General features: G+C 39.8%; 1 protein-coding gene across 1 annotated transcript in view; it reads left to right on the plus strand.

Moving 5' to 3' along the window:
- USP43 (ubiquitin specific peptidase 43) overlaps positions 1–14,355 on the plus strand; it is a 2,684,284-nt gene extending 2,669,929 nt beyond the window's left edge. Inside the window, exons 14-15 of the mRNA XM_044068791.1 lie at positions 8,700–8,858; positions 11,475–14,355. Coding sequence (XP_043924726.1) covers positions 8,700–8,858; positions 11,475–12,565 — 1,250 coding nt within the window. The 3' untranslated portion in view covers positions 12,566–14,355. The remainder of the gene's footprint in view (positions 1–8,699; positions 8,859–11,474) is intronic.
- The last annotated feature ends 1,793 nt before the right edge of the window (positions 14,356–16,148 follow it).

Here is a 16,148-nt window from a genome sequence, read left to right on the forward strand (position 1 = left end):
GTACTAGGCTATTGGCCAAAGGGCCTAAGTAAGCCTAGCCATCAAGGTTCCCTGGCTTATGCCACCCAAGAAAGTTATTTTCCTGTGCCCCTGTTGAGCAGAGCCACCTAAGTGATCCCAGGGGTGTATTTTCTATTTCCCGTCCACTTATCAAGCTTTTTCTTGAAGAGTGGAAATGAAGAACTTTGCTTGACATAGATGGGTAGCTTGTTCCAGAGTATGGCAAGTCTCCGGGACAGGAAACTATCCCTCCAGCATGTCCTGTTTATTGTGGTGACAAGGTTTAGGTCCCTGTAGTGTGTAGCTTGGAGGGACTGGGATTTCTTTACGTGTAGCATGTCCAACAGCTCTGAGTTTAACATAGCTTTATATGTCAGGCAGAGATCGCCTCGGAGTAGGCGATATGCTATGGAGTAAAGCTGGAGTTTTTTGAGACGGTCAGTGTAGGGCATCTGTTTGAGGCCAGTAATCCTCTTTGTGAGGTACTTCTGCGGCCTTTCCAGCTGCTGCAGATGTCTTGTGAGATACATTCCAAAAGGGGCATTGTACTCTATAATAGGTCTAATGAGTGTCGAGTAGAGGGGAACAATGACTCTTTTTTCCTAGATGAGAACCCTTTTGTGATGAGGTGTGCCATGTAGTAGGATTTCCTAACTACTGTGGCGATGTGATTATCAAAGGAGAGACTACTGTCCACCTGGGTCCCCAGGTCTCTTATCACACATTCCGCGTTAAATAGACTGCCGCCTATGTGGTAGTTCATGGGTACAGAGTTTTTACCAAAGGGGATGACACTGCACTTTTTGGCATTGAGCTTGAGGCCATGGCTCTGACACCAGGCATCTGTCTCAGTGAGGCCCTTCTGTAGAATGTCCACATCATTTGGGGCTCAACTATGGCTCCTAGTTTGCAGTCATCTGCGAACTTCATTAGCCAAAGGCCTTCTGTGTTAGCCTGTACTTCAGAGACATAGATACCAAACAGGAGAGGTCCCAGGACTGAACCCTGGGTTACTCCACTTGTCAATGGTTTGAAGTCAGATTTGGAGTCTGCAACTTTTACAGTGTGGGTTCTGTCAGTAAGCCAATTGGCAACCCATTTTGTGACATAGGGATTTATACCTAGTTTAGTGAGTTTAGCTATAATTCCAGAATGGGGGATGGTGTCGAAAGCCTTGGCGAGGTCAAGATAGGCTGTGTGAACCACCTTACCTCGTTTACAGCTTTCGTGACTGCCTCAAAGAACTCGATCAGGTTCAGGAGGCATGATCTGCCTTTCACAAACCTGAACTGGGTGGGGTGCAGAGTTTGGAAGTTACCAATGTCTTTGTTTATGAGTTCCATGATGATACGTTCCATGGCCTTACAGACCAGGCTCGTCAGGCTAATAGGGCGGTAGTTCTCAGGATAAGAAGTGGCTCCCCCTTTGTGGAGTGGAATTCCTGTTGCTGTGCACCATTCAGTGGACACAAAGCCTGGATGTGAGACTATGATTGAACATGGTGCTTAGGTGGGGAGCCATTTCGTTCTGAAGTTTGTGTAAAACGCAGCTTGGGATGTTGTCCGGTCCCATGGATGCTGTGTTTTTGGCTTTATAGAGTGCAGTTTTTACCTGGGTAGTTGTGATTACAGGGTCTCTGCATTCTTCCTATATAGATATGAGCCCTTTAGAGGGTGTGGGGGGGGGTAAAATTAACACTTAACCTATCTGCCAGGACGTTGGCAATATCAGTTGGTTCAGTAATTTTCATTCCTTTGTGCTGTAACTCAGAGCAGATCTGGGTGTTGCCATCTAGATTCTTGACATAGCTATAGAATGCTTTGTGGTTGTCCCTAGAATCAGTGGTGATTTTGTTTTCATAGCTAGCTTTAGAGTATCGTATAAGGGATCTCAGCTTTTTACTGAGGCTGACCAGGGAACTCCTCCACTCATGGGATTTTACTCTCTTTTGCAACAGTTTCTTCCTTCGGTTGTAGAGTTTGTTTATTGCAGGGGACCACAAGATCGGCTTCCTTTTTTTGGAGGATAGCATCTTGGTTCTGTTTGGGATAGCATGATCCATGCACTCATGTAAGTGCTTATAGAATGCATCTGTGTTGGATTTAGCAGTCATAACTGTATTGTCCATCTGCATGGGTGTCAGGAAGTTCACAACTTCTGTCTTAAGCAGGAAGTTGGCTTTGGAGAAATTTTTTACCATGATTTACTTAATGGGGTGTGGGGGCGGGATGTGGATATCTAGGGTGATTAGCTTATAGTCGGATCTGACCAATTAGGAGTTGACTTCAGGTGTGGAACACTGGTCACTCATGTTGGTAATGACAAGGTCTAGGATATTGTTGCCCCTGGTGGGGGTGTGGATAAGTTGATCCAGGGCATTGGAATTTATGAATTCCAGAAAGCGTTGAGCGAATGAGTTGGTACATGAGTAGTTTTCCCAGTTAATGGTGGGGTAGTTGAAATCGCCCATTATTAGGGTGTTTGGTTGAACCCTAATATTTTCCAGTATATCAAGAAAAGAGGGGTGGGAATCCTGGGGCATGGTGGGGGATCTGTAGCAAGCTAAAATTTGGATTGCAGTTTTGCCCAGAGTTAGTTGCACTTGGATAACCTCTGATGCATTATAATGAGCAACTAGCCTGGAGGTGTGGATATCCTTAATGAATATGGACACACCACCGCCTTTGGTGTTCCGGTCCAGGTTAGGTGGCCGAAAAGTATGGTATGAGTTATAGCCTGGTAATGCAGGGGTGCTCTCTGGAGTCTTGAACTAGGTCTCAGTCACTGCACAGATATCAATGTTCTCCATTTTAAGGAGTGCCTCAAGGGAGTGCATTTTGAGATTTAGACTTCTAGCATTGAGTACCATTACCCTCAGTTTTTGCTTGCCTGTTCCTGTTACAGTGGTGAATTTGTCATTTTAACCTTGCCTAAAAAAGACACTATAGGGGCAGCAAGAGCCTTAGCCAGTATCTGGAATCCCAGGGGTGACAGGTGTAGGCCATCTCTGGCAAAGCATCAAGGTCTGTCGACCAATTCGTCCCAGGCAGACAGATACTGGATCCCCTTAGAATGACACCAGAAGCTTAGCCAATTGTTGAAGTAAATCATTTTGTCCTTGTACTGCGGTATCATTCTGGGTGATGGCAGGATGCTACTCATGGCTAGGGTCATACCTGCCTGAGCTACAAGATCGGAGAGCTCTTCCATGTCTCTTTTCATGTAGTCCAGGGAGGTACATCTTAGGTCATTCACACCAACATGGACAATGACAGAGTCATATTTGCACTTGTGGAGTGACCTGAGTGCGTGGGTTATGTGGCGGATCCTGGCACCTGACAGGCAGCTGACAGTAACCTCCTCCTTGTTTAGCCTGGTGAGTGAGACATCAGTGTGCCTGACTATAGAGTCACCTATGACTAGTGTGTTGGTTACGTTGTTTTGCCTTATGGGCTGTTGTTGAGAGGCACACCGAGTCTGCGGGCTATGTGTCATTTGGGTTGTGTTGGGGGTGGAGGTTGCTTGCGTTTCTGCTTTGGAGGTCTCTGTTGCATGAGCAGATTTTTATTGAGAGCCTCATTGAATGTTTTTGTGTTGCTGTGTGTGGATTTTGGTGGTGTAGGTTTAGTGGGACTATGTGATGCATGTGGTGTGGTACAAGTGTTTACCTTCTCCTCTTAAATGTCAAGTTCAGACTTGGTTGGAGAGAGCTTTACCTCCAGTTTGGCTAGATAAGTGCATCTCTCACAAGTTGTGGTGTTGGTTGGTAGGAGGAGAGGGTTGTCTGTATACATGAGGCAATTGATACATTGCCCCAAGATGCCCAGATTCATCAGATAGACAGGAGAGAACATTGGGAGCTGACTCTTGGACATGCCTGAATAAAAAAACTACTTTCCTCTAGACAAGTGAGGAAAGTGAGTATAAGAGCTGTTTTTCTCTAAGCAAGTGAGGAAAGTAAGTACAAAAACTGTTTTCCTCTAGGTAAAAAGGAAGGTTGAGTGCTGTAGTAATTTGTAGTTTATTTAGTACTAAAAAGTTCTGAACAAGTGCTGAGCACGAATAAGCAAATTCAAGTGCTAAAACTCAGAATCTGTACCTGGATCTTGTGGTAGACAGGCTCCCTAGTGTTTATCAATGCCACTGATAAGCTAGAATGCTTCCCTCCAACACAGAAAAGCTTGGGGTGCTCAGAAGTTTAAAAACAGTCCTGGATACAGCAAATCTGTATCTGAACTAGACTAGTTACAGGAAAGGTGGGGAATAAGCGCAAATGTGGGCTTTTAAACCAGAAGGTTGAAAGAGATGGAAAAACTGCCCAAACGGCCAGTAAACTACAATGTCTGACCAGAAACCACTCTTGTGGTAGATAGGCAACCTAGTGCTTACCACTCCCACTGATAAGCTAGAAGGCTTCCCTCCAACACAGAAAGGCTTTGGGGGCACAGAAGCTTACAAACAGTCCTGGATATAGCAAATCTGTATCTGGACTAGACTAGTTACAGGAAAGATAGGAAACAAGCACAAACATGGGCTTTTAAACCAGTAAGTTGAAAGAGATGGAAAAACTGCCAAACGGCCAATAAACTACAATTTCTGGGCCAGAAACCACTCTTGTGGTAGATAGGCTACCTAGTGCTTACCACTCCCACTGATAAGCTAGAAGGCGTCCATCCAACACAGAAAGACTTGGGGGGCTCAGAAGCTTACAAACAGTCCTGGATACAGCAAATCTGTATCTGGACTAGACTAGTTACAGGAAAGGCAGGAAACAAGCTTAATTTTTTTTTTGGAAAGTTGAAAGGGAGAAAGGAGAAACAGAAGATAATTCAAAATTAAGGGCCTAAGGGGCTTGCCCTTCACAAATTTTCTCTCTGTATTAGGTAAAGTGAGCTAGTAACACTAGACTGGAATAGAGCTGGGATACAGCTGACTGGTAGGAGTGTCTGAAGTCAAAATATGATCCCACTGTACTTGGTTGAGTGAACAAATGAGACAGACCCAGGAGGAGTGTTCAAACACAAATTTACAGGAGGAGCGGGCAATTCCAAAGCCACCAAGATTAATACCAAAACAAGAACAGGAAGGGTGGATGGGAAACTAACTATAGAGACAGAGAGAGAGACCACAGTATTCTATGAAACAAATAGAAAAATAAATAACTACAGAGAGACACAGACACAATATTCAATGAAACAATTAAACAGACAGAAAAATAAAATGCAGTACGATCTTTAACACTGCAAGTTTGTACTTAACTCAGTTATTAATGCAGTTGATTGTAGGTATGTAGCAGAAGTCAAACAACTCAGGTATTCAGCAGTAATGTATTCAATGAAACAATTAAATAGATAGAAAAATGAAATGCAATACAATCTTTAACACTGCAAGTTTGTACTTAACTCAGCTAGTAATGCAGTTGATTGTAGGTATGTAGCAGAAGCCAAACAACTCAGTATCAGCAGTGATGTGATTTGTAAAGTGACTTGAAATGTCACCTTAATGTGTAACTACTGCTTGAGTGGAACTTAGTTGATAAGTATTACTCAGCCACCATTTTTTATCACAATTCAACTTTTGAAGCATACACAAAAGTGGTATAAATGCTGAGCAGGCTTTCTTGTCATCAGTTTAAACAGTCACTAATCTGGCTTTACAAGACAAGTATACATTTGTGTGAAATAACATGAAATACTTTCTTTTGATTACTGGGTGCTTATGTGAAATAAATCTGAATTACTGCGACTGTCATTGTTTTTATTATTATTATTATTAGTAGTAGTAGTATTTTGCTACGGTCGCACATCTGAGGTGTTTTTGTAGTCAGTAAAGTGGCTGTAATTCATGGGTACATAGGCCTCAGTTAATATATGTGACTTACCCATGCTGTTGTTTGATGATTGTTCAACAGCAGTCACTTATCTGGTGTGGCAGTAGTAGTGTCACACAATGTACTGTTTTGCTAAAATCAGTGTTAAACTAGTATTGTTATAGTTGATATGTGTTTGTGTGTATGCGTGTGTATTTGTGTGTGCGTTTGTGCACCCTGTGATAGATGTAACTTGTCAGAGACAGCATTAGAGTGTGTGTGTGTGTGTATGAGCTTGTGAATCTTATGACAGATCAGACTTGTAAGAGGCAATGTCAGTGTGTGTGCGTATGTGCGTGCATATGTGTGTGTGTGTGTGTGTGTGTGTGTGTGTGTGTGTGTGTGTGTGTGTGTGTGTGTGTGTGTGTGCATGTGTGTGATCCTCAGAGGTATGCAGAAATGGTCACTATAACTTTTATAGGGACTGTGTAAATACTAAGAGCAACACTGGAATACATTACTGTGATTATTTTTTTTCACTTTTCTCACAATTAAACATCAGCCAGCTGTATAGGTGGCTGTCTTTCGAGGCAGGAGTAAGCTGAGGGGAGTAAAAAGCACAAGAGTTCAAGGAAATAGTCAGGGTTGTAGCTTCTCTGGAAAAAGAAAAAAAAATGGGAGTTGAAGAAGAATGTCAGCATCTCAAAACTGCATATCCGAAGACTATAGAAAAGATATACAGCTGAACCAGGTATGGAAATAAGGTACGTAATCAAGGCTGATACTGGAATGGAGAAGTAAGGAAGGTTGGTGGTTGAATGCAGAAATCCAGGAAGTTACCAAGATAAAGAAATGGTGCAGGAGAAACCTGGATGTGGAAAAGACAGACCAGGCTAAGACAAAATACTAGATGGCTATCAAAGAGGCTAAGAAAGCAATCACATTAGCAAAAAACAGAGTCATAGTCATTCTATCAGCTTCTGGAAAGTGACTCAGCAAATTGCACAAAGAAATGATCAGGTTGCAAGGCAGAGACAGACAGATAAAGAAGAGGGTCATCAGACACCATTCATAAGGAATACTAACAGGAATCTGCGTAACATTCCCCAGGGCACGAAAGGAAGATATGAGTACTTCCAGCAATTTCTGAATGAATAAAGCCACACATAAGCTGCACTACTGCAGATGCAGTCTGTAATGAAAGTATAGGAATAACCCACCCTAGAAGAAGTAAAAGAAAGAAAAAAAAAACACTAAAAGGAAATGAAGTCAGGGAAATCACCAGGCACAGATGAAGTCATGACAGATATGATGAAGATGTCAGGTGAGTCCAATTAGGTATTCCAAGACTTGGATAAAGCATATGACAAGGACCCAAAAATCTGATTTGGGCAGTCCTGTAATGGATCAAAGTCCCAGAAACATGGATAAAGTTAGTGCAGGTTATGTACAAGGAGCCAATGCCATAAATAAACCAGTGTTTCGACTCACAGAAGGGTGTGATGTGGGAGTGGATGTACATCAAGTTCAGTTCTGAGCCCACTGCTGTTCATACTGGTGATGGCCTACATAACCAAAGAACTTGGAAAGGACAGTTCAGCAAAGCTGCCTTATGAAAATGATACAGCATTACAAGCAAGCTCATACAATGAAACAAAGTACAGACAAGGCAGTTGTCATAGTAGCAAATTGGAGAATCAGAAGAAGCAGAACATTGAGAATAGAAGGGAAACATTGGAACAGGTTAACAGCTTTGCATGCCTGGGAGAGATAATTGAGGACAAAGAAAGTGTGAATGAAGAGGTCAAATCTAGAATCAGTAGTGCTTGCAGACAGCTGGCTGAAAGTGTAGGGCTATTGTGTGACAGAAGAATGCCAAAGAAGCTGAAACATAAGGTTTACAAAACAGTGGTGCAACCAGTTCTCCTGTCTGGTACAGAAACCAGAGTAGTTAAGACAGAGCAGTTGAAGCTAGAGATGATGGAGAAGAAGTGCCTGAGACAGGTGGCAGGATGTACACTGAGGGACAGATAAGGAAATTATGACATCAGAGCAGAATCCAAAGTCGCTTGTTGTGCCTCTGCAACAGGTTTCAAGAAGTGACTTTGGTTTCTGCTCTGAATTTGCAAGAAACATCTACTCTTATGAGTAAATAGTTACCTGCCTGAGGGAAAAAAAAAGTTTACTTAATTATCTCCATGCATCTGCGAGTAGTAAGCAACTTGTTATGGAATATTCTGTAAAAGATATTCAGAGCAAGATGCAACCCTGCTGGGGTACCACCCCTCCTTCCCAATTCAGGGAACTGATTCTGTTGGAATATGCCCAGTTGAGTAGATGATGACTTGGATAAAGAAGAATCAGAAAGAAACCTTCTCAACTCACACATTATAGTCTTGATTCAGAATGATAACATTATGAATTCAAAGCTGACCCACTGATGTGCATTGCCCTTGCTATAAGTCAGAATGCCCAGTCCGATGTAGGAATGACCAGTCTGGACGAAGATGACTAACCTAATGCCTGCAATTCTTCCAAGGTTTTGATTTCTGTTTCAAATCCTGCATTTGTTTTCACACCAACTTAAGAAAAGGGGGCCCAAATAATACAATGTTACGGCCCACTGTTACACCACAAAAAGGGGATACTAATCACCCAAGTGATACACAAAGAGATGTTTGTATGGTCCTTGCTTTATTAAATTGTAAACTGAGTTAGCAATATGTAGAGCTAGTCACACTTGAGTGCAAAGTGCTTTAAATGCCAGGATCTCTGTGCAGTTAAGGAACTAAAAATGAGGGGCACACTTTGTAAGGGAATGAAGAAAATATTAGGTAGGAAAACCCCAGGTCTTGTAATAATATCTGCTTTCTCTGCTTCATTTGTGCAGGCTCTACAAGTTCCTCTGTGTCTGATCACTGGCTTGTTCGGCTCTCAGGAGACAGCAAAAGAGGAAGTCTAGTATCTCGGAGCTCAACCAATTGCACTTCTGTACCAGAATCACCTGACTCCCCTGTTTTTCATGATGGACCACTGAGAGATGAAAAAGGTAAATTGGCTTATATACCTCTTTTAGCAAGTTGATACTGAAAGATAGGTTGAAACAAAAAAGTGTTTAGAACATTTCAGCAGCGAACCTATGCATATAGCTACCAGTATAGTCACAGTTCTCATCTGTATACAGTTAATTACAAATGCTGGTCATGAAGAGATAAGTAAACTGTGTCAAACTAATTTGATTTAATTTCTGACCTGGATTTTCAAGAATCTGCTGAAATGTCTATGAGTAATTTCAGAATGTGGCTGAATCTAGATAAAATCATGCACTGTATATTGTAGCTTGTAGTGGCAGTTTGTTTCAGCCACATTGTCCTGCCAAGATCCACCATAGTCAGAGTGAGTTATACTTTGCAACAGAGCAGTAAAAGAAAAATATATATGAATGGAATTGATACCAGTGTACTACATGCCAAATGTAAGTGTGCTGTGCTGTTAGTTCACTGTTACTGCTTGTCACTACAGTGAGTTTTACCTGCTCCAATAGCTATTACCCAACTGTTAAGTGTACCTCCCTAGTTTAATGTTGGGATTTCAAATGCCGAGTCCTGGCATGCTGGGAAAAAAACACCAAAAACGCAGAAGAGCAAATGCTGAGCACTTCTTTGTAGAGGGGGTAAGCCATACTGCACCCCCGCATCTGTTGGAAGCAAGCCTTTCATAACCCCAAACTTATATATGCCATCTTGGAGAAAAGGGAAAGTTCCAAGAAAGTACAATCTCAGACTTGGAAAATATAAGTCTGTATTTTTGGCTGTTCGGTCTCCAAATCTCAGGACCCGGCAAAGCAGGTCCCAAGATTTCAAACAGTTACTGTTCAGTGTAGGTATATTTATGCAAATAGATCATTCTTTGTGTAGTATTTTATGATCATCATGTAGATTTCAGCTGTGACAGCTGTTGTTGACATTTTGCTTTTATTTGGAGATAAAGTGATGAGTAGCTTATTTCAATGTGTAGCTTTGCACTTTAGTGAATTGTTATTGTATCTCACTCATGTCACTCAGTACTCACCTAGCTATAATGCAATGGGCTGTGTTAGCATAGATAATTAAACTTTAGATTGTCTCAACCACCAACTTACTTCAGCTCACTTCCTTTACCATGCTATCCCACTGTCCTATTTCACCACTATAGTAAAGAGTAGGAAAAAAAAAAACAAATGATAAATAGTTTTCCAGTAGGGTTGCACCCCACTATACCTCCCAGTGTGAGGGGTATGCTCCCCCTTATTTGTATGTATATTCTATGTCTCAAGGTGCACCACTTCTGAGAAAAGAAAATAACTTTATCTCCCTTGTATGAGTCGGTATGATTTCTGGGGTGATGTATTTAGTGATTTGAATGTGGGACACAGTCCACACATTGGAGAGTGCAGAGGCATCCTGGAAATGAAAGTTGATTTAAAAAATTGTTCTCAAGTAAGCTACAGTAGTTACATGGGTGCTAGGGAGTTAAGGTTTAAGAAACTGTTTGCATGAGGAATGTGGTTGTAGCTCAGAGCTGGCCTCAATGATTCTTATGGTTTGTTCATTGTATCAGTCGCAATATAATCAGTATGACTAGATTTAAACTGATGATAAATGAGTACGCTGTAAGTGAATAGTGATAGGGGCTTCCAGACTTTTTTAAATTTTCCAGAAATTTTGCAGAAGACAATGCATGAGGGAAGGTGGAAATATATGTGGGAAAGTGGAACAGCTGAGATGTCAAGTTAGGGATTATACACATTATGGAATCTGGAGCAAGGTTCCACCTAGCCTGATGTTAATTGTACCTTCTGATAAGCACTGTGACTGTACAGGTGAGCATGACTAAATGTAAAGTGTGCGGGCATGCTCCGCTTGTGCAATTCTTTTCTGCCTCTCTCCCAGATGCTGTATATCACAATGTTACTGTGGAAGAGATTTTTTTTCACCGCCTTACTGTGAAAACTCGTGTTTCTGTATCATTACTGATCACCTCTTCTCAGATTCCTTCTCTGGTCCATGCACAGCAAACTCATAGAAGTAAGAATTTTAACAGATGATAAGCAAATCTTGCCCCAGTAAGTTTCTCCATTCCCATGTACATAATCAGATGCAAAGCTTACCGAATAGCTTAATTATCCAACTGACTCATTTGGCAGTCAGCTTAACCATGTATTCTGTCTCTCTTCAACCTTTCATAAATTGTCCAAACATTACAATATGCTGTATTTGTGGAGTTTGAAATGATACCTCAGAGAACTGTCATTTCTGTAATCTCTAGCTGTATAGTTTGTGTCTGTATAAGTCACTTATCCTCTTAGCACATCCTAAAACAGCTATTTACATCTATTGTAAGCTTTACTTGACAGCTCATATCAAAATAAATAAGAAGAAAATGACATCATCCAATCTGATGGTGAGAATTAATACTACAGAGAGCTAAATATAATTATTAGATTGTGTCTCTCCTTATTAAAACTATATTAATTGTCATGATGCATTTTACTTTTAAATTAATACAACTCATTTCTCTTTAGAGATATAAAACAGTAAGTGTTCAGTTGTGGAACCTTTTGAGATGTCACTATTTGATAAGTATTTAAGAAGGAATAGTAATATTGCTTTTATGTTTTTAATAGGTGGTTTTGATACAAGACCATTTGTGCGTGGCATCCAAGGAAGAAGTGTAAGCATGAAGTCTCCAACATCGAAAGCTAAGGAGGCTGTTGCAAAGGCACTACCTCTTCGTTGGTCCTTTGGGTCAAGGGAAAGATCGCATGCAAAGTCTGGAGAGCTTGTGGAATATCTGGAGTCAGGCCGCAGACCCAGGTGCACAAATGAGCCCATTGTCCCTCTGATGACAACATCTACAAATACAGATGATATATCACATAGGATAAAGAAAACTTCTGCAGTTGCCTCCAGAAAATCCAGTGGCTCACAGACTAACCTGTATGAGAACCCAAACAAAACAGTTTCATCCGCAGAAAAGATAGGTACGCTTAAGCGAAATGGAAATCCAAAAGATGGTGTTTCTCTACAGCAAAGAACAACAAGACATCTGGATCATGCAGTCAGTTCCACATCACTGGCAAGGACAGATGAACCAAATAAGCTCAGTGAGAATAGTTGTGACAGAAATTTTACTAGTCATCATATTACTGGTAATGTTGTACCTCAAAACAGTCACTCTTTAGGACGAAATAAGGGGATGTTTGATAGCAGGGACCAGGAGAAGAGATCATTGACTTGGAAAAGACAAGATGGCAGAGAAAGAATATATGAAGAAAGTAAGCAAAGTGAAGGAAAATTTGCACTTTTTAAGGCTGCCTTTCTAAAGAAGGACTCTAAAAAGCACACAGAATTGGAGAGAAAGAGGCCAGATGAAATTCCTAATGCACCATCCCGGGCATCTCTGTCTAATGGCACTTTGAACGGAATGAATGAAGGTCGGATCAGTGCAACATTGAGTAGGCAGAAGAGTGATACAAACAGTAGCAAAGTTAGTGGGTCAACGTCTGATATCAAGAGATCTCATAGCTCATCCAGCATACAGAATAAAACAGACTTGGCTTTGAGAAGGACTGTATCACTTCACAAGAATGGAGCAGCTTCTCAGCTGCCTAGAAATGCCCAAAATGAAAAGTCTGTGCTTGGCAATCTGCAAAAAGTGCCATACAGTACTTCTTCCCTGGGCAGAAAAAAGCCTGTGCCTGAGTCCACTTTTTAGACATGTTAATCTGTGATCCTAAACAAAAGAAGACAAATCTACTGTATATATTATGATTATTTTAAAAGAAAATATATTAAATGGATCTTTTCTACTTGCAAATTGTGATGCATATATGTTTGGCAAAGAAATGCACATCTGATAAACACTACTGATATTTTTTAAATTGCCCCTCTCTGATGGATCTGGCAAAAGTTCCTGTACAAGAAAGTTTGCACTGTTAGAGAAGCATGTGTGCTACTGATGTTAAAGAAGCAAGCTTATTTATATTATTTAATTGTTATTCCATGTTTTATTCCCAAGTTAAAATTAAGGTATTAAAAGCTGAAATTAGTTATAATACCCTGATGCCCAGCTGTGTTTAAAGGCAGTGTATTTTGAAGAGTGGTTAAGATTTATCCTGAAAAAAATGTCAAGTCAGAGTAGTTGGCTCCGTAAATGCCTGACAAGACCTTTAGAAACCTTTCATGTCCCATAGTCTCTGTTGCAGATAATAATACCTCATAACATTTTGAAAAGGCCATAATTCTTTTATGATGTAGCTACATCCATTTTTATTCATTGAGTGGCAAACATATTTTTAGAAAATTTGCTGTCAGTTGGAATTACTAACTTGAGTTATAAATTTGTAATATGAGGTGTCAATATATTAGCTGCTGTAAGGTACAAAATCAGGGATACTTATAAATATATATTTAATGACTAGTATTGCAATTAATATTTTAAATACAGATTTGAAAAGCTTTATGCTAAAAATACCTCCAAAGAACAGACATTTTTAAGGCAACAATCCAGTGCAATGAAATTTGTAAGTTATTTTTCAATGTACACAGCTGCACCAAGCTTAATAATGTTATACTTTTTATGGTACCCATATCTGAAAAACTGATGGCATTTATGCAAGTTTTAAATGTTTTTTTGTGCTACTACCCCAAAATATTTTTATGTGAACTAAGCTTCCTCTATGGTACTAAGTATGTTATTAAAGAAATGTAGATATAGTACAGTAACATTTTTCAGAAGTTACTGACCAGCAGCACTTGTAATATTGTTAAACTTAATGATGGGAACTTACTGCATAATGAACAGTTCTAAACAGGTAAAATAAACTGTTATTACTAAAGGATCAGTGGAAAAAAAATCATCTGGGTATAGTGGCACTGGCAGTTGACATTAATTTGAACATCATATTACCACCATTTTACATAAATGGAAGATTAAGTTTGCCAAGTCATATTCTACAATTAAGACAATGATTTTCTATCATCAAATGAATCTTAAGAGGAAACAATTTAATTATTTTCTTTTACTAAGAATGTAGTTTTCTTTTTCCTTTTCTTTTTATATAAATGAAACACTACAGAAAGGTGTATCCCCTTTGAAACAGCATAGTTTATATCATAGCATGGCATTGCTCTAATTTCTAGCATTATCACCCATCTATGGCATGTGTATTGTCTTCTGCTTTGTTATTCTGTGGTAGTCACATCTTGCATCAGTATTCAGTTAGTGAAGTCTGATCTGTTACTGCATCATGTTTGATATTACTATTGCATCACAGTAGTGCCTTTGCAACAGCAGATCTTGTGACTTATAGAATGTTTGCGTTTGCTCTAGAATGGAATGCTTCTAGCCCCTATACTTCCTCAAGTCAATATCTGGAGATATTCATCAACCCTGTAGATTATATTTAGTTCCAAAACTATGAAATGAAAGATGTAGGCATGACAGAACTTTGCGCGCACACACACACACACACACACACACACACACACACACACACACACACACACACATGCACATGCACAAAAACACTCGTGTACACACATTTTATAGAAAATGATTCTACCAAAACTAAAACTAAAAACACATCTCCCTAACAAAGTATTAAACATTTACACACACTCTGGTTTTATCACTTAAAGGTTATCTACAGTTGAAAATAAAATATGTCAGGGCGAGGAACTCATCAGTCTAAATGCTGTCTCTAGGTGATTTGGTCATTGTTGATGTGACTCCCCAGTCCTATGTACAAAGAGGAAAAAAGTTTTGGTGTTCATGCCACTGCTGACAGCATTATATGCATTTTACAATGATCATCAACTAAATGGATCTGCACACAAACATTGCCTTTAGAAAACAAAACATCATTTTAGCCAATACACAAGTTATCTCATGCCAAGAGAATACCACAAAGTAAAATATGCAAAACCATAACACATAATGTGTCATTTACAATTACACAAAGAAACAAGGGAAACTATGTTTCCTACAACACTCACAAAAAACAAACTCAAGACACTATACTTCTTTACAGCAAATATGAGTTCTCAACATAGAAATACTTTTTAAATTAAACCATAATGCGTTAGGCTTCTCTCTGTGCATTTACAAGGCAGATATATAGTTTTCGATAATTTTATATCTGTATGTTATGCAAAACTAAAAAACTGTCATTACTACAGTGACTGGAGACAATCTAAAATCACATTAGCCATTTTAATGACATTATTAAACTTCTCATTAAGAAAATTTAGAAGGAATTTGTTAGTCTGGCAGCACAGCAGATTAAGGTAATGCAATAGTAATGATCAGTTTCCTGTAGTCCAGGGTTTGATTCTCTCAGCCTCTGTCTGTTTACTATGTAACTCTGACCAATTTTCTTAGATTGGCAATGTGCCTCTCAACCTGGAAACATCAACAATCTGGACAAAGGCCCATGAAAAATGGGTACAAATCTGCACGCTGATTAACATATAATTTGCATAAATAATTATGTAACCCCCACCCACGTCAATTGAATTGTGAGTTGTCAACTTTCAAATGCAAACTGAAGAACAGACAACCAAAATATGGATCCAGCCCAGACACTGTAGTATTTTTTTTAATGTGTAGCAATGATGTTCACTGGGAAGAGAGAAGATGATGAACCTTAGGATTTTGTTTTTGGTGACTTGCAGTATGTGGGTTTTGTGGTAAAAGTAGGGCATTTAATGGTAGGTAATATTCTAATCTTAGCAAAAGAATATTATAGTTTGCTAGGACCTCCAAAAGTCATTCTCCATGGCCTACTGATCAGTGGCATAGCTTGAGTTTGTGCCCCCCCGGGGCTGTCTTTGAGTTTGCCACCTTTCCCCCATCACAAAATCATGGTTGAATGGGGGCCCCCCATACACAGCCCTCCCCACTGCAGCCATTCCAATGTCCCATTACTTGGCTATTTCGCTCCATCTACCATAAACACTGCAATGTGCGTACTGCTTTACTTCTACAATGATTGATTGGATTTCATTTAAAACTTATTTTACACTTTATAGCACAAACACTAATAGACATCTGCTAAACAAAGCAATACAGTCTCACAATGAAAATAGACTTAGCATTAAAACTTCTCTGCCCTTGAAACTCATATTCATTAAAACAGCATTGAAACTCACATTCAAAGAAAATGCATCTGGCCAGTGGTGGATAAAGATTACCTTTGGGCTGTTTTCATATCATAGTCCCCTTGCACACGAAACATGCATGTGTTCTTTGATACACCTTCCTGATTGTATTAAATTACATTCCTTGTATAATACAG

The sequence above is a fragment of the Protopterus annectens genome, chromosome 4.part0, assembly GCF_019279795.1.
Source record: "Protopterus annectens isolate FY-2018-M chromosome 4.part0, PAN1.0, whole genome shotgun sequence".
In the NCBI taxonomy this organism is placed as follows: Eukaryota; Metazoa; Chordata; order Ceratodontiformes; family Protopteridae; genus Protopterus; species Protopterus annectens.